The sequence below is a fragment of the Suricata suricatta genome, chromosome 17, assembly GCF_006229205.1.
Source record: "Suricata suricatta isolate VVHF042 chromosome 17, meerkat_22Aug2017_6uvM2_HiC, whole genome shotgun sequence".
NCBI lineage: Eukaryota > Metazoa > Chordata > Mammalia > Carnivora > Herpestidae > Suricata > Suricata suricatta.
Window position 1 is genome coordinate 52,247,006 of NC_043716.1, and position 26,210 is coordinate 52,273,215.

The window sequence follows — 26,210 nt, forward strand, 5'->3', positions numbered from 1 at the left end:
CGAGACCCCCAAACCAAGTAAAGTGGGAGAAGGCTTCGCATCGGCTGAAGAGATGGCACTGTAGCTTCCCACTGGCGGGCGGTGTTCCATCTTCCAGGCTGGGTTCAGGAAGTCAGGGATTCACTTCTCCTCTATCCACTGGTGAGGCATCTTCCCGGGGCCTCCTGAGGCTGAGAACAAGGGCCTACCTATTAGGACAAAGGGCAGGGTGGACATGTCCCCTGGGTGGTCAGAGGGAAACATTCCACAGAGAACCAAGGGCTGGTCGGAGGCACAAAGTTTTAGCAATAAGATAAATTCTGGGCTCTAATGGAGAGTATGATGACTGGAGGTAATAATACTGTGCTGTATTAAAAAATAATAATACTGCGTTGTATATTTGAAATTTGCTGACAGTAGATGTATTTTTTATGTTTGTTTGTTTGTTTATTTATTTATTTATTTTGAGAGAGAGCGCATGGGTGAGGCAGAGAGAGAGAGAGAGAGAATCCAAAGCAGGCTCTGCACTGTCAGCACAGAACCAATGTAGGGCTCGAACTCACAAACCATGAGATCAAGACCTGAGCCAAAATCAAGAGTCAGATGCTTAACCAACCCATGACCCATCAGGCACAGAGTGACCAAGTCCATCCAAATGGACAAATGATAAAAACATCGTGTATCTCAGACAGTTTTAAAACGATTTCATTTTATTTTATTTAAGTTTCTTTGTTTATTTCGAGAGACACAAAGGCAGTATGAGAGGGGGAAGGGCAGAGAGAGAATCCCAACCAGGCTCTGCACTGTCAGCGCAGAGCCCAACGTGGGGCTCGAACTCACGAGCTGTGAGATCATGACCTGAACTAAAACCAAGAGTCGGACACTTAACTGACTGAGCCTCCCAGGCGTCCCTTGAAGATTTTATTTTTAAGTAATCTTGACACCCAGCATGGGGCTTGAACTCTCAACTCTGAGATCAAGAGTTGCACACTCCACTGACTGAGCCAGTCAGGTGCCCTACCTCAGACATTTTTCATCATTAAGATTATTTAAACAAAGTCATTTAGGAGAGGAAACATCGTTTCCCTCAGACAGTTTTCCTGACCGCCCTCCCCAACCCTGAGGTAGTTTGTGAGGCCCAGCACACTTGAGGAGGAAAGGCAGCACCCAGGAAGCCCCAGGCCCAGAGGGGTGTGGGGCAGAGAATTCGAGGAGCCAGGACAGAGGAGGAGGAGGGGGAGGGAGGAAGGCCAGCCCTGGAGTTGGGCCCAGAGAGACTCCTGGTCCCTCTTCTGCTCGGTGCACTCAGAGCAGTGTGCTCCAGGGACAGAGGGGACACCCCAGAACAAGGAACCCACACCTTTGTGGGGTGTGAGTGTGTGTGTGTGTGTGTGTGTGTGTGTGTGTGTGTGTGTGTGTGAGTGTGTGTGTGCGCACATCAGTCAGGGCTCTCGTGGTCACAAGTCATCCAAACCCAACCTGACTGGCTTAAGAAAACACCCTTATACGGGGCACCTGGGTGGCTCAGTTGGTTGAGCGTCCAACTTCCGCTCAGGTCAGGATCTCACGGTTTGTGGGTTTGAGCCCCGCGTCGGGCTCTGTGCTGACAGATCAGAGCCTGGAGCCTGCTTCGGGTTCTGTGTCTCCCTGTCTCTCTGCCCCTCCCCCACTCATGCTTTGTTTGTCTCTGTCTCAATAATAAATAAACATAAAAAATTCTTTTAAAAAAAGAAAGAAAGAAAACACCCTTATAAACCAGAAGCTCTGACACAAGGCGTGCTGAGCTGGTCTCAGGAAGGAAGCAGAGCGGGGGGCGTGGGCGGGGCTCCATCTCTCTGTCTCCGCCCCACACGCCTATTGCTTCTTTGTGTGCTTCGGTCTCTGGCTCTGTGCCCGACTTTCTCCTGCAGAGAGGACGGGGCTTGGGCTCCGCCCCAGCAGCTCTGACCACGAGCCCCCATGGGGTAGGGGCACTTGCTACCCGAAGGAGTGGGTCAGACGCTGGCTCTCCAGCACCCCCTGACTTCTCAGGAGGCCCCGGGCTGTGTCCCTGAGCTGTGCAGAGCAGGGAGGGTGCCCGGCCAGCCCCTTCGCACCCCAGTCACCGCGTCCTAAGGACTCAGAGGCATTTCATCCACAGCTCACGTCTCCTCCGGAAATGGGGTCCAGGGGTTGGACGGTTCTGCTCATCCGTCTCTCTGAGCGGCTGTGTCTTTGGTGAGAAGATCAAGGACAAGTTCATGTAGTTAGACTGTTGCTACTGAGATCCCTTCAACCAAAGGAGAACACCGGCCAGTGTGAGCAAGATGGGGACCTTCACGAACACCAGGAGGATGTAGTGGGTCCTGCAAGAGGGGACAGAGCCGTCAGAGCCCCAGGCCCCCCAGGCGCCGTCATGCTCGGCGCCCTGACACTGTGGGGCACTGGCCAGCCTGGCCAAGCCTGTGACCCTGGGCCCTGCAGCCCCACTCTGAAGGCCGCTGTGAACCTTCTCAATGGCCCAACCACGAGGGCATCTCAGAAGTAACTTCAACTTTTTGATTTTGCTTTGTTCCGGGACCACCTTCCTTAAACTTTCTTTCTTTCTTTTTTGTTTTTATTAAAAAAATATTTTTTAATGTTTAGTTTTTTGAGAAAGAGACACACAGAGTGAGAGCAGGGAAGGGCAGAGAGAAGGAGACATAGAATCCGAAGCAGACTTCACTCTGAGCTGCCAGCACAGAGCCCGATGCGGGGTTTGAACTCATGAACTGTGAGATCATGACCTGAGCCGAAGTCTGATGCTTAACCGACTGAGCCACCCAGGCACCCCTCTTTTTCTCTAATGTTTGTTTATTTTGGGCAGGAGGAGGGGCAGAGAGAGAAGGAGACACAGAATCTAACGCTTAGCCACCCAGGTGCCCCATGGGCCCAGTTCTTTTCTAATCGCCCCTCCTGTGGCCCCCCTTTCCCAGAGTTCCTGTCAGCACAGTAGGGTCCCTCACAACAGGCGGTGTGCCTGCCTCTGTGACTTCGCTGCTCCTGAATGCCACCTCCAGGCTGCTGACTCACGTTCCTGCCCTGTGGCACCTGGCGCCTTGCCAGGTGGAGATTCTGTCTTACCTCTCCTTGGCACGCAGTAGGTCATCAGGATTTTTTTGCTGACAACTAAACAGGCGGATGACCCTTATAGAGAAAGCTTCCATAGAGTGCCTTCCCGGGGAGGGCTGGCCTTGGGAGACAGGGGTGAGGCGCGAGATGGGCAGGAGCGATGGAGCGGGGACTTTGGACCTTGACCCTGGCTGTGGTGGCTCTGGCATCCTGTGAGGGCACAGTAGCAGACTAGGAGAGGCCCCAAGTAGGGACAGGGTAAGGACAGCAACCACCCACCTGCCGTAGGAGACGGACGACAGCCCTGCCCGGCCATTGGCACTCGTCCTGGATAGCATGCTCGCCAAGGTGGTCAGAAGTGTTCCCTCTAGACACAGGCAGAGTTGGCCACAGGTTATGGGCACAGACAGGGACTCGTGCGCAGCTCACAGTGTCCTGCCAGCCCTCCCCGGAGTCGCCCTGCCCCTGCACTGGGGCATTGCGTCTCTGGATACAGTCCCCACACCTCCCCTGCTGCTGAGTCATCTGAATCGCAGCACAATCATCTCCCGTCACTTTCAAGTGTGGCAGGAAGAAATAGAGATGAAGCAGGAAGAAGCACTCGACTTGGTTGTAGGGAGAGAGATACATCTTTCCACCTTCTCTCCGCTTGTCCCTCTTAGGTGGGACTTCCGGCGGGGAGGGGAAGTCTCTGGTCTTTTCTGCTCAAGTGGTGCCTGAGCTGGGCTCAGGGACAGGTGGTTCCGGAAATGAGGTGCCCCTGTTATTTGGGTGCCAAGGAGGAGGAGGACTTTGGAGGGCTGGTGAATAAGAGGGCACGTTCTGGCTCAATCATGAGCAAAGGTTGTGATAAATCAAACATCTTCATGAAGCACTCTGAAGCCCATTTATGGGGGACTGCATGGTCATGGATTCCTGAGATCAGCCAGGCACTGAGTATCCATGACCTGTTTTTAGCTGAGTCCCAGGCCTGCGGAGACCCCAGGACAGCCAGCGGGGGCCCCCTGACTTTAGCTTAATGGTCAAAGCCTTCCTTTCGCCTTAAAGCATCCACTGTTAAACCAGCCCCTTCCTGGGCCCCTCTAACTCCCTGCTTGCTCAAATGCAGCTAGGAAAAAGTAGAGAAGAGAGTGGCTGGGGGCCCGCAGCTGCTCTGGGGTGCCCAAGTTTCTGGAGTTCAGTGGTAGGATCCTCTGGGCTTCCCCAGGTGTCCCCCTGCCCCTCTCTGTGTATTGGCGGGTCTGGAGTGTGACTATCAGAGACTGACCACTTCCTAGAGTAATGCCTGCCGGCGTCCAAGGTCCAGCCAGGCTTCTGCTGGGAGAATGTGGGCCGCCAGGGCTGTCCGGTCCCCAGGAGAGCAGGGCTGGGCCATAGGCATCTAAGGCAGGGTCCGCGTCCCCACCCCCACCCCAGGGCCAGCCAGCCCTGCCCTGCACCAGCCAGATGCCTCAGGGGACCTCAACGACTGTGATGGGGACACTGTCCTCAGGCACTCAGCTATTTCCCTTCCGCCCTCGGGGAGGAGGAAGCAGGAGCCCCCGGTCTTTCTGTCCTGAGCATGAGGGCCTCCTCCTGTACTTGAGAAAGTTCTCACCTGGCTCGATGGTCACTCTGATACGTGCCCCGAGGTCAGGTCCACTCTTGCTGATCCCACACCAGTAAGTGTCTGTGTCGCTTTGCCTGACTTGCTCCATGGTGACTGTGAGGAAGCGGTGACTCTGGTTGTCCCTGATGGACACGCGGTCTTCCTTGACTTCTTGCTGTGATCCTGTGGTTTGAACGAGAGTCCGGCACAGATCCCAGTGTGCCCCACGGCACCACCACTTCCTGTAGGTCTCCCATCTTGGTTTATAGTCACACCGCACGGTTATAGATTCCCCCTCTAGGGCCCTCACAGACTCTGGGCCTTGGATGGAGAAGCAGCCTAGAAAACAGAATCCCAAGAAACATCTACTATTTGCTGGAGCCACTGGGCTCAGGTGGCCCCAGGCTGGCGTCCAGGGACCGAGCCAGGGTCCTCGCCTTCTTGGCCATGCCCCGCCACACCCCGAACATCTGCCTCCTCCATCCAGCTTCCCCGTCAGCTCTCTTGGTGATGAGGTCCCAACCTCTCGGATCCCTCATCTTCTGGGCCCTGCTGGCAGCAGCGAAACTCCTGACTCTCTCTTTCCTTGTCTTCTCAACTCGGCCCTCATCCAACCTCTTTCTTCTCTGACTGCTCATCTCAGAAGCCTCTACTGGTTTCTCTTCTTCCCTCTTTAAATCTTGCTGCAGACAATGGTGTTTTGGTAAATAAATACTTAACAACTAGGCCTCTGGGGAAGAAAACCCCGTCTGTAGCATTTCCCCCATTTCTGTAATGTAGCTATTCCCACCCCAACTGGTTTCAGCCGGTTGAGGCAATGTGACTGCCACACAGCTGAGGAGAAGCCCTGAGTCAGTTCTTGAGAGTCAGTGTGAACCAGCCCGAAAACACCTCAGGGGTTGCCCAGGGTCCCCTCTCTGGCTCTCATGTTGTCCCATTTTATTACTCCCCCATGGAGGGACTCTCCATTTCTATGATTTCCGGTATTGCTGATATCCTGATGGTCCCCCAAATCCCATGTTGTGGCCCAAATTCTCCCCTTAGCGCCAGTCTACCATTTCCATTTACACTGTACATCTCTACCCCAAAGTCAATAGTCACAGAACTAAATCTACCCTGAACTTGGTCTTCTTCAGTATTCTCTCCAGTGGAGGGCTCACGGGAGAGCTAGCAAAGGTCTACTCAGAGTGGGAATGAGTTAAGAAGCACAGGTGGAAAGGGTATTCTGCTGCTCTGGGACCTGATTCCAGTTAAGCTGACTGTATGTGGCTGGACACATAACTTTTTGTCATTGGCCATGACCACTTGTGCCTTGATCACATGGGAGTGAACAAGCACAGAGAAGCAGAGAAACACAATGGAAGCCTCTCCTGACTGTCTTGGCCCAAGACCCTCAGGGCCAGGCCAGGGAGGTGGGGGCATCTCCATGAGGCAGAGGGAGTCAGGTCTGTTGTGCCCAGAAGGTGCGTCTCCTCACACTTCAAACCTTCTCCCTGATGCTATTTTGGTTCAGTTGAGGTTTGCCTTTGTGGTTGGCAGATTTATGCCCCCCAAAGACTTTGACACCCTAATCCCAATAATGTGTGAATATGTCACCTTACGGGGCCAAAGGGAATTTGCAGATGTGATCAAGTTAACAGCCTTGAGGTGGGGAGATTATCCTGCATTATTCAGTCGGGTTTGATGTAGTCACCAGGGTCCTTATAAGATGAAAAAGAGGGTGTCAGAGTCAGGGGGAGATTGGAAGATGCTCCATTGTCGGCTCTGAAGAAAGAGAAAAGGTCAGAAGCCAAAGAATGTGGGCAGCCTCTCAAAGCTGAACAGGGTGAGAAAGAGGAGTCTTCCCCAGAACCTCTGGAGGGAATCCTACTTAGCCTACACCTTGATTTCAGCCAGTCAGATTATTTTGGACTTCTGATGTTCAGAACTGTAAGGTAATGAATGTTGTTATTTCAAACCACTAAGTTTGTGGTAATTTATTAGTAGCCTTTGGAAATAAAAGTAGTATTCCATCCGCAGAATGAATGCTATGTTCTTCAAACCAACTGCATTAGAGGGTGCTTGGGTGGCTCAGTTGGCTAAGCGTCTGACTTTGGCTCACGTCATGATCTCACAGTTTGTGAGTTCGAGCCCTGCGTCGGGCTCTGTGCTGGCAGCTCAGAGCCTGGAGCTGCTTCAACTCTGTGTCTCCCTCTCTCTCTGCCCCTCCCTTGCTCACACGCTCTGTCTCTCTCTATCTCAAAAGTAAACATTAAAAAAAAAAAAAACAATTGTGGGGCACCTGGGTGGTTCAGTGGGTTAAGCCTCTGACTTCGGCTCAGGTCAGATCTCACGTTCGTGGGTTCGAGCCCCACATCGGGCTCTGTGCTGACAGCTAGCTCAGAGCCTGGAGCCTGCTTCAGATTCTGTGTCTTCCTCTCTTTCTGCCCCTCCTCCACTCATGCTCTGTTTCTATCTCTCAAAAATAGATAAAAAAAAACATTTTAAAAACACAATTGTGTTACTAGCACACTTGGAGGAGATCTTGGCATCTTTATTGATCCTGTCTTTCCCTTTTCCCTCTACAACTGATTGGTAAACAATTTAGTCAACTTTGCCTCAAAAATCTTTCTCAAAACGATTCTCTTCTTTCCTCCCCTACTCTCACCGTTTGTGATGACAGCATGACACGGCAGAAAGATGGTGAATTTGGACCCAGAAAGAAACGTCTACCACACACTCCTTGGGAAATCCTGAGCAAGCGACTTAACCTCCCTGGGTCTTGCTTCTCTGTTTACAAAATGGCTGTGCTACTTTCCATTCTGTGAGCTGTTGTAACACTTGGGTACATGTCAAACCGCAGACCTTCTTTCAGAGGTTGCCCCATCAGCGAGAGCCTGTCACTCATCTGGTGTCTAGATCTCAGCTGTGGCATCCAGAGAGGTTTCTCCGGCTCTTGCTGCACCCCCTTTCCCCACGCCCTCTGCATATCACTGCTGGGGTTATGTGCCGAAACCATCCCCATCTTCGGTTGCACTTGTCATGAGCAAGATCTCATGATCTCTTCTGCACCCACTTGCCCCTGTCTCAGAAGGATTTAAAACTCTTTAGTTGGGCATTCAAGTTTTTTTCTTCCATTGAGATCCAGGTTCTCTGTCCAGCACCATTTCCTGCCCCTCCCTGCCTCCATTGGATCCTATAGCCTGGTGCCCCCACTTTTCTCTTCCTCTGACTCTGATGTTCCCTCTCAGGAGCCATGTTGCTGTTCATGTCCTTCCTTCCACCTGGAAACTCTTCTCTGAGCCCAGCTCGTCTACTGCTCACTTTATTCTCTTTCCCAACCAAATCTGCTGCTTCCCGTTGCTCTAAATCCTTTATAAGAGCCTGAGTGCTGCACTGGTATTTTGTTACCATTACCAGCCTCTCTCACTGTTTCCCTTACTAGGACACCCTGTCCTGAGGAGCAGAGATTTTGTGTTTGTGCTTTTTCTCTCTTCCTCTCTCCCGGTCCTCATGCCTTGTGCGGCATTTGGATCTTGGAAAGTACCAATAAAATTTGTGATTGTTTTTTAAAATGTTTATTCATTTTTTTTGAGAATGAGAGAGAGAGAGAGAGAGAGAGAGAGAGAGAGAGAGAGAGAGAGAGAGAGAGAACGAGTGAGGGAGGGGCAGAGAGAGAAGGAGACACAGAATCTGAAACAGGCTCCAGGCTCTGAGCTGTCAGCACAGATCCCAATGCAGGGCTTGACCCCACAAATGGTGAGCTCATGACCTGAGCTGAAGTCAGATGCTTAACTGACTCAGGTGCCCCAAGATTATTATTGTTTCTACAAAGGACCTGGCCGTCAAGATCTTTGGACATAATCATTTCGATACTGGCATGAAGTATAATTTTTACACCAGTGGACACTGAGGTATAAGGCTTCTAATTACAGTGCTAACATAACAAACAGCAAACGTTGGAAGCAAATTCCACTCAAATGTGATTCCTGGGACATTGGCTAATGAATTATGGTCCATTCATACCACAGTTAAAAGAAGAAGGCAAATCACAGGTAATAATAGGGAAGATGTCCCAGATATGATATTATCAGGTTTTTTAAAAGTTGCCTAACAGAGTGTGTAGGCTTCCATTTCTGTGGTTTTTCTCTAGTGTATGCGTAGGAAAAAAATAGGACAGTAGTCTTATCAGTGGTCAGTGCTGAAATTGGGATGGAGGGAAGAATTTTATTCTATTTTTTAAAATGTATATATTTTTGAGAGAGAGAGAGAGAGAGAGAGAGAGAGAGAGAGCAGAGGAGAGGCAGAGAGAGAGGAAGACACAGAATCCAAACCAGCTTAGCTGTCAGCACAAAGCCTGATGTGGGGCTTGAGTCCACAAATTGTGAGATCATGACATGAGCTGAAGTTGGATGCTTAACCGACTGAGCCACCCAGTCTCCCCCAGAATTTCACTTTCTAAATCATACATTCTATTATGTGAAAGTTTTTACATCATTAACAAAACAACTAAGAAAAAAATCGTAATAATCAGAAGGACTCAATTAGCAAAAAGGTTGCTAAGAGACAGCAATGATGCAAATTAAAATCAAATACAAGAGTCAGCAGAAAGGGCGCCTGGGTGGCTGAGTTGGTTAAGCGTCTGACTTCAGCTCAGGTCATGATCTCATGGTTTGTGGGTTTGAGCCCTGCTTCGGGCTCTGTGCTGACAGCTTAGAGTCTGGAGCACTGAGACTCAGTATAGATGGTATTTGCCAACAATCACAAACAACGGAAGAGAGATGCTACTCCTACTGTAGCTTTGTTAATTTAATCTGGCAGTACCCATTCATAATGTGACCAGGCTTGTTTTAAAAAGAAATATGTGGGAGGTTTTTATAAGTACAGACTGTAGTGGGTAGAACTACTCATCAAGTCTTTGTGTTTTGTTGACAGTTGGTCTGAAGGAAGGAGGAGACGCTAGGAGTGCAGTTGGCTTGGAGCAGGACTCAGGAGCAGGGCTGACGGGTTTCCAAAGCCTACACTGTCTGAATCTCCATTTTTCCTTCCCCTGATCCTGAGATGGAAATTCTCTCTCTTCATGTCAATCCTTGGGGAAAGTTTGCCCCGTATGCACATTCCTTGGTGAATAGTCTTGTGTCAAAATTGAGACAACAGTTGAGCTCTCTGTCTGCGTTGGTAGCAAGGGTCAAATGACACACAAAATGGGCCAAAGGCAGCCAAGGGCAGGGCTCAGAGCAGAGGGACTCATGGGGTGTGAGATGTGCCAAGGGAGTTGAGCCCACTTTGCCTCACCCTGATGGGGTGGGCATCCCTGCTGGTGTCGCCATGCAACCGCACCAGCTCAGGCTCCGAAGAGTAATCTCTGGGCTACAGGTCTGTGGTCCTGTTCTTCCACTTGCAAATGCTTACTGAGCACCCAACTATGCCAGCACCCTGCCTTCCCCTCTAGGTTGCTGCAGAACCACAAAAATGAGCAGACAAGAACATCCTACAGGAAGTTGGGTCATTCTGACTTCACCCTCATCCACTTTTGTTCTTCATTTCACAGAAGTAGCCCCAGAGTGTCTAATGGCCATCTGCTAATAGGGTGGGTTTTCTTGTATCATTGACTATTTCATCCCCTTCCCTCATTAACTTGGAAAGTTGAAGATGAAGGACCCTGGGTCTTGTCTCTGCACCACCCACCCTGCCCAAGCCACAGAGCAGCCACTGTGCCTCCCAGCCTTCATCTGGGAGGAGAAGACAGTTTGTGTGGGTGTGTGCATATAAGGGACACTGTATGTGAGCCTGTGTGTGCACGTGAGTGTGTGTCTAACTCTGTATGAGTATGTGAGAGCACAGATGTGAACGGGAGTGTGCGCATCTGACTTTATTGCATGAGTGTGTTGTGTGTGGGAGCCCAGGCAGCTCACCCTTCCCCTTGGCCTCACGCTGAGCTGGATGTTGGGATTAAGAGAGGAAGCAGATGGAGGTCTCTGAACTCAAATGCACGGGTAGAGTCCAGGGGAAGATACAGGCATCTGAATTGCTGTCCTTTGGGAATTCTGGGCCATTTGGAGTTCTGCCTAAGGAGCATAAAAGTCACAGAGAAGCCGCTGTCCCCCCCCACCCATCTACAGGTGTCATCACGGAGCTTCAATGTCACTGATAAAATCAACAATGACAGCGATAGTTTGAGAATGACCACAGCCCTCATCTATTCATATCTGATTTGAATAGCAGAATCCACAATGTTACAGGTAGGAAAGGCTTCAGGGACTTTCCATTCACACCAGAAATCCAGGTCTTAGGGGCACCTGGGTGGCTCAGTCAGTTAAGCGTCCAGCTTCAGCTCAGGCCATCCATGATCTCATGGTTCGTGGGTTCGAGCCCCGTGTCGGGCTCTGTGCTCACAGCTAGCTCAGAGCCTGGAGCCTGCTTCAGATTTTGTGTCTCCCTCTGTCTCTGACCCTCCCCAGCTCATGCTGTCTCTCTCTGTCTCTCAAAAGTAAATTAAAAAAAAAAACAGAAAAAGAAATCCAGCCCCTTTCAGGACTGGAACCTCAGTCTCCCAACTCCCTGGCTATGCCCTGTGTTGGGGACCCCTATGGACCAGTCTTGTTTTGCCAGAGGGTCAGTCTCCTGGCCCAGAGAGAAGACTGTGTGACCCACACATACAGCATGTGTTCTGCAAACTTCTGGACTGTCCCTAATGTCCTTTTGGTGTGCAGTGGCTTTCTACAGAGGAAAAGATACACCACCTAGCTCCCATCTCCCCCCTGGGTTCCTGAGCAATTTCTCTTCGAAAGCCCTGGTTCCTGGACATGGCCTCCAAGGGCCTTTGTAATCTTGTGCATTTCCAACCTCATGACCAACCAGCCATGCCAAGGCCCCCTGCCCACAGTGGGCCCCCCAGGGATGGAATGCACCATGCTTTCTCAAGCCTCCATGTCTTCTTGGCCAAGCAGTCCCCTCTTCCTGGAATGCTCTTCTCCCTTCTCTGCTTGATGGGCTGATCCCTTTCTTCAAGGCTCATCAAACGGATGCCGTTTTATGGCTTTCTATATCTCCTTCAGCCAGACTTGCTTGGACCTCTGAGCATAGCACCATCAATGCCTCAGTGTCCTGTCATTGTTTGCTGTTTATCTGCATGTCTCACCCCCTGAGTGTCTGGGGTCCTCTTTTTAATTTTTTTAATGTTTATTTATTTCTGAGAGGGAGAGAGACAGAGTGCGAGCAGGGGAGGGGCAGAGAGAGAGAGAGAGAGAGAGAGAGAGAGAGAGAGAGAGAGAGAGAGAGACACATAGAATCAGAAACAGACTCCAGGCTCTGAGCTGTCAGCACAGAGTCCTATGCGGGACTTGAAACTCTCAGACCTCAAAATCATGACCTAAGCCAGCCTGAGCCGAAGTCAGATGCTTAACCAACTGAGCCACCCAGGCGCCTCATGGGGTCCCCTTCTTCATGACTAGCCTGTTTCCCTTTTGCTTCACTTCCTCAGAAACTGGTGTGTGTGTGTGTGTGTGTGTGTGTGTGTGTGTGTGTGTGTGTGGCACAAAGTAAGACCCCAGTATGAATAAACGAAAAGCCTCTTTTCATTTCCCCAGATATGACACTCCCCCTTCAGCCCGAGATCGCTCTCCATCCCCTGCCCTGCCCTAGTGGTACACAGTCCCCATGGCCCCCGCTGCGCTCACCGGTGTGGCTGAGAAGGAGAAGAACCAGCAGCCGCCGCATGCTCCTGCCTCCCCGGCACCTGGCCCCTCCGGATCCACCCCTGGAGCTCACACTCGGATCCCAGCTGGGCTCTCGGAGCTCTGCCTGAGCCCCAGCTTGCGCTCTGTTTGACTGGACCGCCTTTGAGTTTCTTACCCATTCACTTCCTTTTGTAGAGTATTTCCTGCTTTTAATTATTCAGCAAACTGGGTGTAATTTCTTAAAAGGGCCGAGTCACAGGGCACAAAATTCCTACCATGTAGGAGACGGGGCTGTACGGAGCAAGGAGGGGCAGGATGAGATGTGTCTGCAGAACGGTCAGAGCAGAATGCATCGGACCCATCGGGCTTTGGGTCCAAGGGGTACAATTGCCTGGGTGTCAGCTCCAGAAATGTCTCTCTACCCCAGCAGGGGGCCCAGCAGCAGGGAGCACCGCCTCCTTCCCACTCAGGTGTCAGGTGGCCAGCCTTGGCGCACCTACAGATGCATTTGCTCAGACATTGCAACCGAAGGCATAAAAGTGCAGGCTGTAGGGTCAGACATACCTGGGCTCTACCGGCACCGCAAGCTGTGTGACCTCGGGCAACTTGTTGAACCTTTCTGAGCCTCAGTTTTTGTATCTGTAAACTGGGCTCATAAGAATGGTTATAGGAATTAAGTGAGAAAAGGCATGCGAAGTTCTGAGGACACAGTCCTGGGATGGGGCCAGCACCCTACATTATTATTAGCGCCCTGGGTAAAGCTTCAGATGCTAGGAAGACAGTCGGACAAAATTAGCCCAGGGCAGGAGGCTGAGAGAAGCCTGGTGGACTGGGTTTCCTCATTAGTAACAAAGCAAATTCTAGACTTAACCTGATGTAATTAATTGGGATCCTGATTTATAACCCAGTAGCTAAAACTCTTGAAGAACAGCTTTGTTTAAAAAAACTTTTTTAGTGTTTTTTATTTATTTTTGAGAGACAGAGAGAGACAGCGTGAGCAGGGGAGGGTCAGAGAGAAAGGGAGACACAGAATCGGAAGCAGGATCCAGGCTCTGAGCGGTCAGCACAGACCCCGATGCGGGGCTCGAACCCACAAACCGGGAGATCATGACAAGCCTGACGCCTAACTGACTGAGCCACCCAGACGCCCCTAATATTAAAAAATATTTTAAAAGAGTATGCATTTATTGGATACATTCTTTTGCATCTATGATACATTGCAAGAAAAAAGTTACCAAAAATGTTTACAGAGTATTCCGATGGAAACGTGGACAACAGTTGGATGTGTTGATCAGCACATCCCATCCACGCGGCGCTATGTTTCCCGGGGCAGGTCATCCATGGGCAACAGGTGTTACTGGTTTTCATAACTGGGCTGCCTCCGCCTGTCCCCTGGAGCCCCTCTGAGGTCTGGTCACCCAGAGGACCACACTGAGCATGCTCAGAAGCAGGGGCACCTCCAGGAAGACCAGGAGCAGGAAGTAGACGCTGCTGAGCAGGGACCTGTGGGGGACACGGTGACGGACAGTGAGCCACATCCTCAGGGAGAGGCTCTGGAACCCTCCGCTTCCCTTGTGTCCCTGTGCCCATGTCCTGAGGTCCCAACAACCTGCACCGAGATCAGTCCCAGGTGGGTCCGTGGGCAGGGCTGCCCCACAGAGCAGACCAGTCCCGTGTCCCTCAGGCTAACAGGTGCCCTTGAGACAGGACAGTGGACACGAAAAAGGGCCCGGCCACTGGAGTGATGTGAGGGAGGCCCCAGGGAGTGACATGGAACCCGGGCCGGGAAGAGGGTTCTGCCTCAGCCTTCTGCATTTGGGGGTTACCCTGTCTGTGGCCTGGAAATCAGTATCGGGATTATTTGTCTGGTGTCTGCTCTCCTACAGTTTATCCCACGAGGGATCAGAAACGTTAGCTTTAATCTGGCACCTGTGTGGCACCTAATTCAGTGGCTGATGGTAGCAGGGATGAATGACATGGCTCAGCTCTCACCTTCAGAGGCCTGGTGTTCAACAGGATGCTGCTCTGTCCAGGGTTTGGGGGGGACGCAGCGGGGACAGTGCAGGGACCACCGGCTCCCAGAGCACCTGGCCTGGGCCGAGCCCTGAAGGCGCCTTTTATAAAACTCTTGACACTTGCTCTTCCCTCTTCCTGGAGCCCCATTTCTGCAGAGCACCTGAGTGCCGGCTCCCCAAATCCTGCAGGCCTCCAGTGACACGTCCTCTCCCTGGCGGTTGTGTATTGGATAGCACTCCCATCCCCCTCCCGCACAAGCCCTCCCTGACCCCTCTGACGGATTTTCTCCAAGCACTCATCACGAAAGCGCAAACTTATCTTGATGAGTGTGTTGACTTAGTCCTTGTGTGAATTCCCCCACTTTTGTCAGAGCGGGATTGGGTCTCAGTGGCTCAGGGCTGTATCCACAGAAGAGCGCCTGGGGAGACCTTCCCGGCTGGGGGTGGGCACAGGGCCGAGAGAGACACACCCTCATTCCTCAGCCCCCGGTGTGGTCTAGAAATCAGCCCGGTGTCATAGGTCTCCACGTGCGAGCCTCATACCGGGGATGTCGGCTGGGACTGGGGGTCTCTTGCCGGATCGTAGTGCGCCCCCTGGGTGCTGGCAGTGTCCTGTGAAGACCTGTGGGACTGGGGGGCCTCACGATGCTGGGGGCTTCAGTGTTGCCTGAGAAGGAAGCACATGTCAGGCCTGCCGCTCTCCCCCTGGTCTCCCCCCCACTTGGCTGTGTGGCTCTGACTCACATCGTCCTGGTCACTCAGGCCGTCCAGTCAGATGTCCTGGCCCAACCTCCCCCTCTAGCCACACCCAGGCGTGCATGGGTCTCCGGGCCTCCCCTTGGCCTGCACTGCAGGTGCACCCTGGCCAGGTGGGCACTTTCACATGGTGGGTTGTCCCGCTCCCCAGGGATCTGAGTGTGTGGAAAGACCAAGCAGCCACAGCCACACTGTGTGCACCCGGGCAGAGGGCGGATGGCGTTTACTCTGTGGAGATAGATCCAGACCTTGAGGGAGCCAGGGTCCTTAGGCAGGGCTGATGTCTGGGGTGAGGGTCACGAAACTGGGCCCTCAGCAGAGTCTGCACTGAGGGACAGAAACCCTGGCACTCAACGCTCTTGGGCCCCCGAACTGTCAGCACAGTCCTCTCTGGGGGAGGGAATGACCAGAAAGAAAGATCTAGGGAGACAGACACACACCTGGTGGACCTGAAAGCGGCCTGCTTGAAGCCAATGGGAAAAAAGGTCTTTCCCTCGCATCCCCAGGGATGCCTGTGGATGCTTAGCTCCTCACTGTTGAATAGGAGGAACCCACAGAGGGCACGGGAGGGAAATAGCCCATGTGTGAGAGATAAACTAAGACCCACAAGAAGGACCCTGGAGGAGCCAGGGACAGCATCAGAATAAGAACACCAGATAAAACTCCACATGCTTATGGGCACCTGGTTCGCTCAGTTGGTTAAGCGTCCGACTTTGGCTCAGGTCATGATCTCACAGTTTATGAGTTCAAGCCCCATGTCAGGCTCTGTGCCCACAGCTTGGAGCCTGGAGCCTGCTTCGGATTCTGTGTCTCCCTCGCTCTCTTCTCCTCCCCTGCTCATGCTCTGTCTCTGTCTCTCCTTCAAAAATAATAAACATTTTTTAAAAATTAAAAAAAATCCACACACTTAGAGGGATGACCTTCATTTGGTTCATTGGAAACAAAAACAGAGTTCTATTAAAGAAGAGTTATTTGGTATATTTGGGGCCATAAGACTTGAAAACACATTTTCTCACCCTTCTCTTTTGTCTGAGGGGAGCAATTTCAGGGGTTTCTCTGGGTTCCCTCCTGTGGGGACAAGGTGCCTGAGGAAGAGAGGGAGGGTCAAGCTGGAGGGCAGGTGGTTCCGAAATGGTCACAGAAGCCCCCGATCAGGGTCTCAGGCTTGTCACCACCCCCCCCCCCCCCCCGCGAGATTGCTGCAGACCCTCAGAATCACAGCAGCGAGGCTGGTGCCTCAGGAATAACCCATGACACGTGATGTGGGCAGTCTGTGAGGGTGAGAAGGAAATGCCCGAAGGGGTCCTGTTCCCTGTTAGGAGGACAGAGAGAGTCCAGGAGGAGATTTAGGGTCCCCTTCAGAGCAGACAGGACCCTTGTCAGGACAAGAAGGCAGCTGTCCCCAAACTCAGGGCCACTCCTAGCCCCCTCCCTGGGAGAGCTTTAGGCATGATAGCATGTCAGGGTGTGGCACACAGAGGTGCCCACGACAGCCAGAGGTGTGCATGTGCTTGTGTGAGTGTGAGTGTGCACCCGAACGTACACACATCTCGACACACACATGTGGACACACATACATACACATCCCCAGTGTCCCACATCACCAGCCCCATCCTCTCCCTCTCTTCTATCCCACGTGGCACTGCTTTCTGAAGGCTTGGGGTGATCGGTCCCAGGGTCAGGGACCCCGGTGCTGGCGCTGGGGAGGGATGCTCACAGCTCACCTGGGGTCACAGACACCTCAACGGGGAAGGTGGGATCTCCAAATTTTCCTAACCAGGATGTATCGATCCCACACTGATACGTTCCTGCATCATCCTCTCTGAGGTTCTCCAAGGTCACTGTGAAGGTGAGGTTTGCAGGATGGTCCCTGATGGACACGCGGCGGCTCTTCACTTCTCTGTCTGACTCTTCGGTCTTCACAATTTTCCAGAAACATGGCTTACTGCACCAGTATTTGGGATAGTCTCTCACTTGCTGTTCGTACGAACACTGCACGCTCAGGGATCCCCCCACGGTGCCCGACACGGAGGTGGGACCACGTATAGATGAACAGCCTGGAAAACACAGACAAGTGCGGGTCTCTCACCAGATGGGCCTGGGTCGGTGGGCTTTGGGGTCAAGGTACACCCTGGGTCCCCCAAAGGCCCTTGGGATCTGAAGGAGGACTTGGCGGAAGATGAGTCTTCCCTGAGACTCAAGGGAGAAGATGAAGCGGAAGGAGCTCTTTCCTCACGGAGTGGAGAAGGAGAGGGTGTCCATGGTGCGTGTGTGTGTGTGTGTGTGTGTGTGTGTGTGTGTGTGTGATGCTCCAAGCAGCATCTCTGACGGTGACAATGAAGGTAATGGTGAGCACAGGTTCCCTCTCATCAGTGCTGCTCTGTCCAGCACAGGGGACAAGACTCATCTGCTTTACACACTGAATCTTCCTGTTTGCTGCTGAGGCAGTAGCCGGCCACTTCTGGAATTTTCTCGGCTCTCCCTCCCCCCCTCCCCACACCCTCCTTCCTTCCCCTTGGGCGTCTCCTAGCCCTGCCCTCCTTCCCACCCAGGGCCAGCTTCCCTGCCCAGGCTCTGCCCCACTCACCTGGGACCTGCAGAAAGAGCAGAGCTGCAGACAGCCATGCCCTCCTGTCCCTTGCGGTCATTTCTGTGGCACAGATGTCACCCACAGCAATGCCAGGCTCTTGAGGGGGAACAGTTCCAAGCCTCTCACAGAAGTTCTGGTTTCCACATCCCACTTCTGCTTTCCTAGGCTTCTGTGTTTCCTTGTCTAGCCTGTCTTTGGTCCCCACAGTCTTCTTCCATGGTCACTCGAGCTGGTCAGGGTGGAGGAAGTTGGGGAGAGAAGAGCACGGGCTGGTGCAGAGCCCAGGACCTGGTGCCCTGGGCACTTCTCAGTCTGGGGACAGGTCCCCATCCAGTTCCAGTGCTGGTGTGGGATTGCCATCCCTCTCCACAGCCCACAGCTGCTCCTCTCCCTATCCACAGTCACCCCCACCCACACTGTGGAACCACATCACAGCATTTCCTCCTCAGGGGGCTGCCCACACCCCTGTGACACGTCACTTCCTTACAGTCAGGATGTACCATCTCTGGGGTAGAGGCCAGAGCACCCATCAATGGTGACCATAGTGGTGTTAGGACCCCCCTTCTACTTGCCGCTCCAAGCACTCCCACAGTCCCCCATGGGACCCCTGCTCTCCTCTGGCCACATATGTTGACACTGTGACCTCAGATGCCTTCAAAGGTCTCATTTTGACTCTGAATTCCCAACCAGGGTACAAATCCCTCAGGCTGTGTTTCCTTGTTCTCCAGATGTAGACCCAAAGCAGCCATCACCAACATGAGGACCTCACTTTTTACTTTCTTCTTTGGAAAGTCCACTCTGCTGTGACTTGCAAGGCAGAGTGCTGAGAATGGGCAAGAGAGTGCAGAGATTGGAGGTACCGATGAGACACTGGGGAGATGTGAAGCTGAAGCTAGCCTCTCCTCTCCATCCAGTGGTGCAGGAGAGTGGTTGTGTAACAAGATGGAGATTCCCCAAAGCACAAGCTGCTGACATCTTCTTTGGGTTCACAGTGGTGACTGGGGGCCTCTTCAAGGTGTAGAGATGGGGGAAGGTCCTTGTCTGGAGGGGGGAGGCAGCTCTGTCTTAACTCAGAGTGGCTCGTTCTCCTGATGTGATGGGTTTGGGTTGAGTTTACTTGGAAACGGTAGTGAGGCAGGTCAAGGTTCAGGACCCAACATCTTGCCTGGGTTATGCCAGCTTCTTAGCTTTGTCATGCACAACCAGGCCTATCAACTTCCCCTTAAACACTCTCTCCCCAGATCTGCTTCTCTCCCACACTATCTTATCCTGGTCAAAAGCAACAATATTCCCAGGGTTATTGGAACCAGATCACGTCACTAAGGATTCCTCTCTCTGTCACTCCCTGTTAATGCTTATTCTAGCACTTTCCATCTGCCTACTTCCCCTCCTCCCCCTGACATTACCACCATCCTCTCTCCACTTAATGTGATGGTGACATCCTTGTTCTTCTTGGCCCCCAGTGCCTTGTCCTTCCTCTTTTCTACTCATTAGCCAGACAGCATTTCAACAAAAGTCAATAGTAGCTAGTATGCCCTTTGTTCCACACCCTTCGGATGAAACCCACTCTTCTTAGTTGGTCTACATAGACCAAAAGGGCTCAGCCACTGTTGGGTTCTGCAGATCCGTCTTGCTCCCACTGCCCCAGTATGCTCTGTGCTCAGCCACAGTGCCTGTCCTGCCCCAAGGCCTTAGCACCTGCCTGTCCCTCTCCTTGGATCCTTTGTCCACCTCTTCTCATTGCTTGTTCCTTCTTATCCTTTAGATTTCACCTTGAATATCATCCTTTCAGAAAGCCGTCCTTGATCACCGTTCCTAGGGGTTGCCCTGTTGTTTGAATCACTGGCCCCTGTTTATTTCCTCCATAGTTCACCGAACCTTGTTAGTATGTTTTCTTTTGGTGGTTTCTTCTCAACTCCCCTTCCCCAACACTAGGATATAGTTTATATCATAGCAGCATTTGGGGTCTGTTTTACTCACCACAGAATGACTTGGTGTCCAACTTCAGTATGTGACAAGTGGTCAGCTTATGATAAATATTCGGTATATGAGTGAATGAGCAGTTGAGTAAATAAACTGAATTGGCCGCAGACATTGACCCCAGGCAAGTGTGGTCCGACTAGATTAGACATCTATTGCAGCATAACAAATTCTCTCCCAAACCTCACAGCTAAAAACATCAAACAAGTATTACCTCATACTTCCTAAGAGTCACAAATCTGAAAGTGGCTTTTCTGGGTGGTTTTGGCTCAGGGCATCTCTTTTGTGAAGTTGCAGTCAAGATGTTGACCAAGACTATACTCATCCGAAGACTGAACTGGCCTGGAGGATTTGCTTCCAAGATGGTGCACTCACATGGCTGTTGGCAGGACACCTCAGCTCCTTGCATGAGTGTCTTCATGATTTGGCAACTAGCTTCTCCCAGAGTGTGTGATCTCAGAAGGAGCAAGGCACAACATATTTATGATTAATCCTTGAAAGTTCTATACTATTTCTTCTGCATGGGTGGCTCAGTCAGTTGAGCATCCAAATGGCTCAGGTCCTAGTCTCATGGTTCATGGGTTTGAGCCCTGCATTGGGCTTTGTACTGATAGTGCAAAGACAGATTCTCTGTGTCCCATTCTCTCTGCCCCTCCCCTGCATGCGCTCTCTCTCTCTTTCTCTCTCTCTCTCTCTCTGTCTCTCTCTCTCTCTCTCTCAATAAAATAAAATAAAATAAAAATAAAACCCAAAACCAAACCATGAAATTATATCTCTGAAACTTTGCTTGATTTTTTGGGGAGGTTGACATTTATTGGTCTTTATTCATACAGCAAAGAGTTTTCATAATCTCTCCCCCTTCTAGCTACCTTTCCAACAGCTCAGAAAGTTAACAAACTGACAAGAAGCATGTTATAAGGGTCTGTGTCAGGATCTGAACCCAGTTTCCTTTGGCTCAACTCCTCAAGCATCTTTCACTTGTACCATAACTCTGGTAGAAAGAGAGTGGCCAAGAGCCAGCAAGGGGGAGAAGCACAACTTCAGACCCAGGAAGCAGAATGAGAGGGTTTGTCAGGCAGCCAGTGGTCATTGTAACCCAAATTGAGAAACTTGATGGGAACTCAGTCTCCTGAAACTTCTCCACCCACAGCCATCTCGGTTCCTCTCTCACTTCCCAAGTGCTTCTTCTTTTTCTGAAAATACTTCAGTTTTGCCCGCTCCTGGCTGCCCTGAAAAGTTGGGAGGTCCTCCAGGTGGGCAGTGCAAAAACAGCAGAAATTTGACTCAAGGTTTGAGTATGCTCTGTGACAGTTAATTTTGTGTGTTACCTTAGCTGGTTGTTCGGATGAAACATTATGTCTGGGTGTGTCTGTGAGGATGTTTCTGGATGGGATTAGCATTTGAATCTGTGGATTCAGTGAGGTAGGTTGCTTTCCGCTGGGTGGGTGGGCCTCACCCAACCCAGAGGATCTGAGTAGAATTCCACGAACAACAGAGGAGGGAGGAATTTGCCCCTTGCTGCCTGATGGCTTCAGCTAGGACATCCATCTTTTCCTGACTTCTGCACTCCCAGCTCTTGTACCTTTGAACTTGTAATGAATTAAACCACTGGCTTTCTTGGGTACTCCTCATCTACCATAACCTTGGAGGCCAATTCCTTATAATAAGCTCTTCATATTTTTCCTATTTGTTTTGTTTCTGTAGGGAACCCTGAATAGTACACATTTTTTTGACCCAGTGGAAATTTACTTCTCCAGCCCTCAAGCCTGCACATGAGGACCTAATTCAGGAAGATCCATACGAATACTTAACACAGGAAGATCCAAAAACTCACCACCTCCTGTCACTTCCCACTGCATCTTCCAGAGTTGATGGAACATTGCTGTTTCAAAGGCTGCTATTGAGAAATACAGAATAAAAGCCTAGGAGGTTAACAAGCTGAGCATGAAATAACATGGGAACCATCCACACAGTGTATTGAGTGTCTCTTGCAAGGAAAAAATAATTAAGCAAAGATCAAGTTAAAGGCAAATGTTATTGCCTTCCCTTGGGCTAGAATCAGAAGTATCTTTTTTATTCCTCTTTGACTTCACAGTCTCTCTGAGGTCCAGAGAAGCCTGGGCCACTTCTATTTTGTGAATCTCTCAGCATTTTAAGAAAGGAGAGATTCCAAAATAAGGTTACAACAATTACAGTATATTTTACTTTTTAAATTAAATTTTTAAAAAATGTTTATTTTTGAGAGAGAGAGAAAGAGACAGAGTATGAGCAGGGGAGGTGCAGAGAGAGAGAAACACAAAATCTGAAGGAGGCTCCAGGCTCTGAGCTGTCAGCACAGAGCCTGACGCAGGGCTCCAACTCATAAATCATGAGTTCATGACCTGAGCCAAAGTCAGACGCATAACCAACTGAGCCACCCAGGCGCCCCCCAAATTATGGTATTTTTTAGAATAGGAAGAGGTGGCAGTTTCGCGTGGCCCCCAACACCAGCTTGTAGAATGCTGAGTCCCACTACCTGCCTGGACCTGGTGCCTCTTGAGTGTGGCATCCCCGAGGGTACAAGCTTGTCTTCAGGATGCCAGGAGGGGCTCGCAGAAGTGCTGACCACACTGGAGCTGAAGGGAGAGTGTGAGTACTCCAGGGACAAACAAAAAATATATTTCAAATGTGTGAAGCTCACGAATCAACTTTTTGATACACAGATGGTCATAAGGGATAATTAATTGGGTTAAAAAACTGATTCCTGAATTACAGTGTTTACTTGTGCTTTGGTAGGAATAAAACCCATGCATAAGTACATAGGATCAACATGTATGTCAATGCAGCTCTGCGATTGTGTAAGCAATTCAACTTAGAGACAATGTTAGAGACCACTGTTGAGACCATTCCTGGGATGCCAGGCCAGAGCCAAAGTGCAGACATCTCTCCCCACACTGCAAGATAGACCTTCCGGTCCCAGCCTCCAGCCAGTGCCTGCCTGGCTCTCCTGGTCCCAGCACCTCTGTCTCCTTGTTTCTCACCACCTTGGCTACCTTTCCTCAGACCTTGCCAGCACTGGTCATGGTCCTTCAAAGAGCTGTTTCCCTTGTTCGTGGGCGGGAAGAAGAAGCATTGCCAGCTGTCACCACACCAAGTTCTAAGCCAATTGGCCATTTCCAGAAGGAGGCACTGGGTCCCTCTTTCTCTTCCAGGGGGTAAGAAACCCAGAAGAGCCCTGTGGGCACTGCTTCTCAATAAACCTGAAGCTACAGTCAGACGTGTCTTATTTTTCTGCCTGGTTCTATCCCCTCCCCCCGGGCACAGGGTATTAGGGCCCTGACTCACTCTAGTCTGAACTGCCCTTTGGGCTCCAGACCCTTGGTTAGATCTTGAACTTTGGATCCTTGAATGTCTGGGTCCACCTCCGGTTGGTCCCAAGGGAGACAAAGTGATTCCTATGCACATAGCTGTGGAGCAGGATGTAAGACAGCCTGAAGAGGAAAGGCCATGAGGATACAATGGTGTTAGTTTTAATACTCGGGGTGGCCAGGATAAGGATATTTGAATCATCTAGGAAGGACTCAGCAGCTGAGAAGCAATCCTGTTAGAGGAGAATTATTTTTAAGTCCTTGAACAGGCTCTGCAGAGAAGCTCTGCAGATAGCTACTATTGCCATCTGTTGGTGGCTTGAAGAACTGCCACAAGTGTGCTCTGGTTTCCCTCGTTTTCATCCATGAGGTTGGGAAATAGAAACCCCATCTGCACTTGGGTATCAGGCTATGTTACAATCCTTCTAGACCCCTCCAGGCAGAGGGCTGGGCCTCAGGGAAAGTCTCCAGCCCCTCGAAAAAAAAATATTTGGTTTTCAGCAAGACAGATTAGAGCTCAGATTTGGGAAGAATTAGCATCTATTTAAATTTTCTTTGATTTCTGTCATTTAGCCTTTTGTAATTTTGGGCATATATATCCAGTACATATTTTGTTACATTTATACCTAAACATTTCATTTTATTTGGGGTTATTGTAAATGGAATTGCATTTTAAGTTTTGGTTCATATATGTTCATTGTTAGTATATAGAAATGTGATTGATTTTTGTGTGCTCATCTTGTATTCCTTGACCTGATGAACTCACCAATTGGTGCTACGAGATTTTGTAGATGACTTGAGATTTTCTACATAGACAATTATGTCATAGGCAAAGAGGGAAGCTTTATTTCTTCTTTTCCATTCTCTATGCCTTTATTTCTTTTTCTGGCCTATTGCAATGACCAGAATTTCCAGTGTTAGGATTAGTAATGGTGAGAGAGGACATCTTTGTCTTGTTCATTATCTTAGAGGGAAAGCATTTAGTTTTTCATCACTAAGTATGGTGTTAGCCTTTCTTTAAGATGATCATCAAGTTGAGGAAATTCCCTGTATTTTTATGTTTATGAGTTTCTTTTTTTAAATCATGACTGTGTATTGGAGTTTGTCATATTCTTTTGTAGTATCAATTGATATGATCTTATGATTTTTCTTCTTTAGTTTGATATGGTGAATTACAATGATTAATTTTTTAAAAATTTGTTTAATATATTTTTAATGTCTTATTTATTTTTGAGAGAGAGGGAGAGAGACAGCATGAGCAGGGGAAGGTCAGAGGGAGAGGGAGACACAGAATCTGAAGACAGGCTCCAGGCTCTGAGCTAGCGGTCAGCACAGAGCCTGACGTGGGGCTCAAACCCACCAACTGCATCCATGACCTGAGCTGATGTCAGCTGCTTAACTGACTGAGCCACCCAGGTGCCCCTTACTTAAAAAAAATTTTAATGTTTATTCATTTTTGAGAAACAGAGAGACAGAGCATGAACAGGGGAAGGTCAGAGAGAGAAGGAGACAGATTCTGAAGCAGGCTCTAGGCTCTGAGCTGTCAGCACAGAGCTTGATGCGGGGCTCGAACTCATGAACCATGAGACCATGACTGAGCCAAAGTCGTCCGCTTAATCGACTGAGCCACCTAGGTACCCCAGAGTGATTGATTTCTAAATATTGAGCCAGCCTTGCACACCTCGAATAAACCTCACTCCATCATGGTGCACAATTCTTTTTATACATTGCTGGATTCCATTTGAGAATATTTTGTGGAGGATTTTCATGTCCGTGTTCATGAGACATTCTGATCTTTAGTTTTCTTTGTACTATTTTTGTTAAGCTTGATATCAGGCTAATACGAGCTTTATAAAATGAATTGGGAAGCCCCTACTCTTATTCTCTCTACTGGGAGAGATTGTGCAAAATTGGTGTTAATTCATCTTTAAATGCTTACTAGAATTCTCTAGTGAATATGGGCCTGGATATTTCTTCTTTGATGTTTTAAACTTACATATTTCATCTTTTTAAAATGGTAATTGGACTTCTTGAGGTTGTTTATTTCACCTTGGGTCAGTTTTGGTAGTTTGTGGTTCTTAGGAAATTGGTCCATTTCTAAGTTTTTTTAATGTATGGGTATAGAATTGTTTGCAGCATTTCCTTATTATCCTCTAATGGCTTCAGGGTCTTAGTGAAATCCCTGATATCATTTGTACACCCTCACTTTGTTCTTTGTCAGTCTTGCTAGAGGTTTATTGTTTCTGTTGTTTTAAAGAATGGGATTTTTGTTTCACTGATATTTTCTATTGTTTTCCTATTTTCAATTTCACTGTTTGCTTTGGGTTTATTTTGATCTTTTTTCTAGTTTCTTGAGGTAAGAATTTACACGACTGATTTGAGAACTTCCTTCTTCTAGTATAAGAATTAGAGGCTATAAATTTCCCTCAAGCACTGCTTTAGCTGTGTGCCATATATTTTGAGATATATGTATATATGATGTTTCTATATTACATACTGTTTATTTATTTATTTTGAGAGAGAGAGACAGAGAGATAGGGAGAGAGAGAATCCCACTCAGGCCACATGCTGGCAACACAGAGCCCGACACGGGGCTCAGGCTCACAAGTCGTGAGATCAAGACTTGAGCAGAAACCAAGAGTCAGACACTTATCCAGCTGAGCCACCCAGGTGCCTCTGTTTTTCCGTTTTCAATTTCACTGATGTTTGCTCTTACCTTTATTATTTTTCTTCTGCTTACTTTGTTTATTTTGCTCTTTTTCTTCTAGTTTCTCAAGGTAAGAATTTACATGATTGATTTGAGGCTTTTCCTCTTTTCTAGTATAAGAATTAGAGGCTATAAGTTTCTCTCACAGCCCTGCTTTAGCTGTCGGCACAGAGCTTTACGCAGGGCTTGATGTCATGAGATTATAACCTGAGCCAAAATCAAGGGTTGGAAGCTTGGGGGCACCTGGTTGAGCATCCAGCTTTGGCTCAGGTCATGATCTTGCAGTCCCTGAGTGTGAGCCCTGCATCAGGCTCTATGCTGACAGCTCAGAGCCTGGAGCCTGTTTCAGATTCTATGACTCCTTCTCTTTCTGCATCCCCTACCCCACTCATGCTCTGTCTCTCTCTCCTTCAAAAATAAATAACCATTTAAAAAATTTTTTAAAAAAGAGTTGGACACTTAACCAACTGAGCCACCCAGGTGCCCCATTTTGATATATA

At 49.7% G+C, this 26,210-nt stretch overlaps 2 protein-coding genes across 4 annotated transcripts; both read right to left on the reverse strand.

Annotated features, from left to right (window-relative positions):
• Positions 1–1,649: 1,649 nt before the first annotated feature.
• On the reverse strand, positions 1,650–12,503 carry CD300LB (CD300 molecule like family member b). Of its 2 annotated transcripts, none has more exons than XM_029929069.1 (4): positions 12,316–12,503; positions 4,667–4,840; positions 3,349–3,436; positions 1,650–2,324 (listed from the first exon to the last, which is right to left on the reverse strand). In XM_029929069.1, exons 1-4 carry the CDS (start codon positions 12,353–12,355, stop codon positions 2,237–2,239), a joined length of 390 nt encoding a protein of 129 aa, XP_029784929.1. In that variant the 5' UTR covers positions 12,356–12,503; the 3' UTR covers positions 1,650–2,236. The 2 variants fall into 2 exon arrangements, with proteins under 2 accessions (XP_029784929.1, XP_029784928.1); XM_029929068.1 differs by having other exon boundaries at positions 4,667–4,996; positions 12,316–12,502.
• A 976-nt stretch (positions 12,504–13,479) lies between these two features.
• On the reverse strand, positions 13,480–18,074 carry CD300C (CD300c molecule). 2 transcript variants are annotated; one of them, XM_029927895.1, is made up of 4 exons: positions 17,674–18,074; positions 16,811–17,143; positions 14,874–14,997; positions 13,480–13,818 (listed from the first exon to the last, which is right to left on the reverse strand). In XM_029927895.1, exons 1-4 carry the CDS (start codon positions 17,732–17,734, stop codon positions 13,680–13,682), a joined length of 657 nt encoding a protein of 218 aa, XP_029783755.1. In that variant the 5' UTR covers positions 17,735–18,074; the 3' UTR covers positions 13,480–13,679. The 2 variants fall into 2 exon arrangements, 1 of the variants encoding a protein (XP_029783755.1); XR_003904503.1 differs by having other exon boundaries at positions 13,758–13,818; positions 14,308–14,997; positions 17,674–18,073.
• Between the last annotated feature and the right edge of the window lie 8,136 nt (positions 18,075–26,210).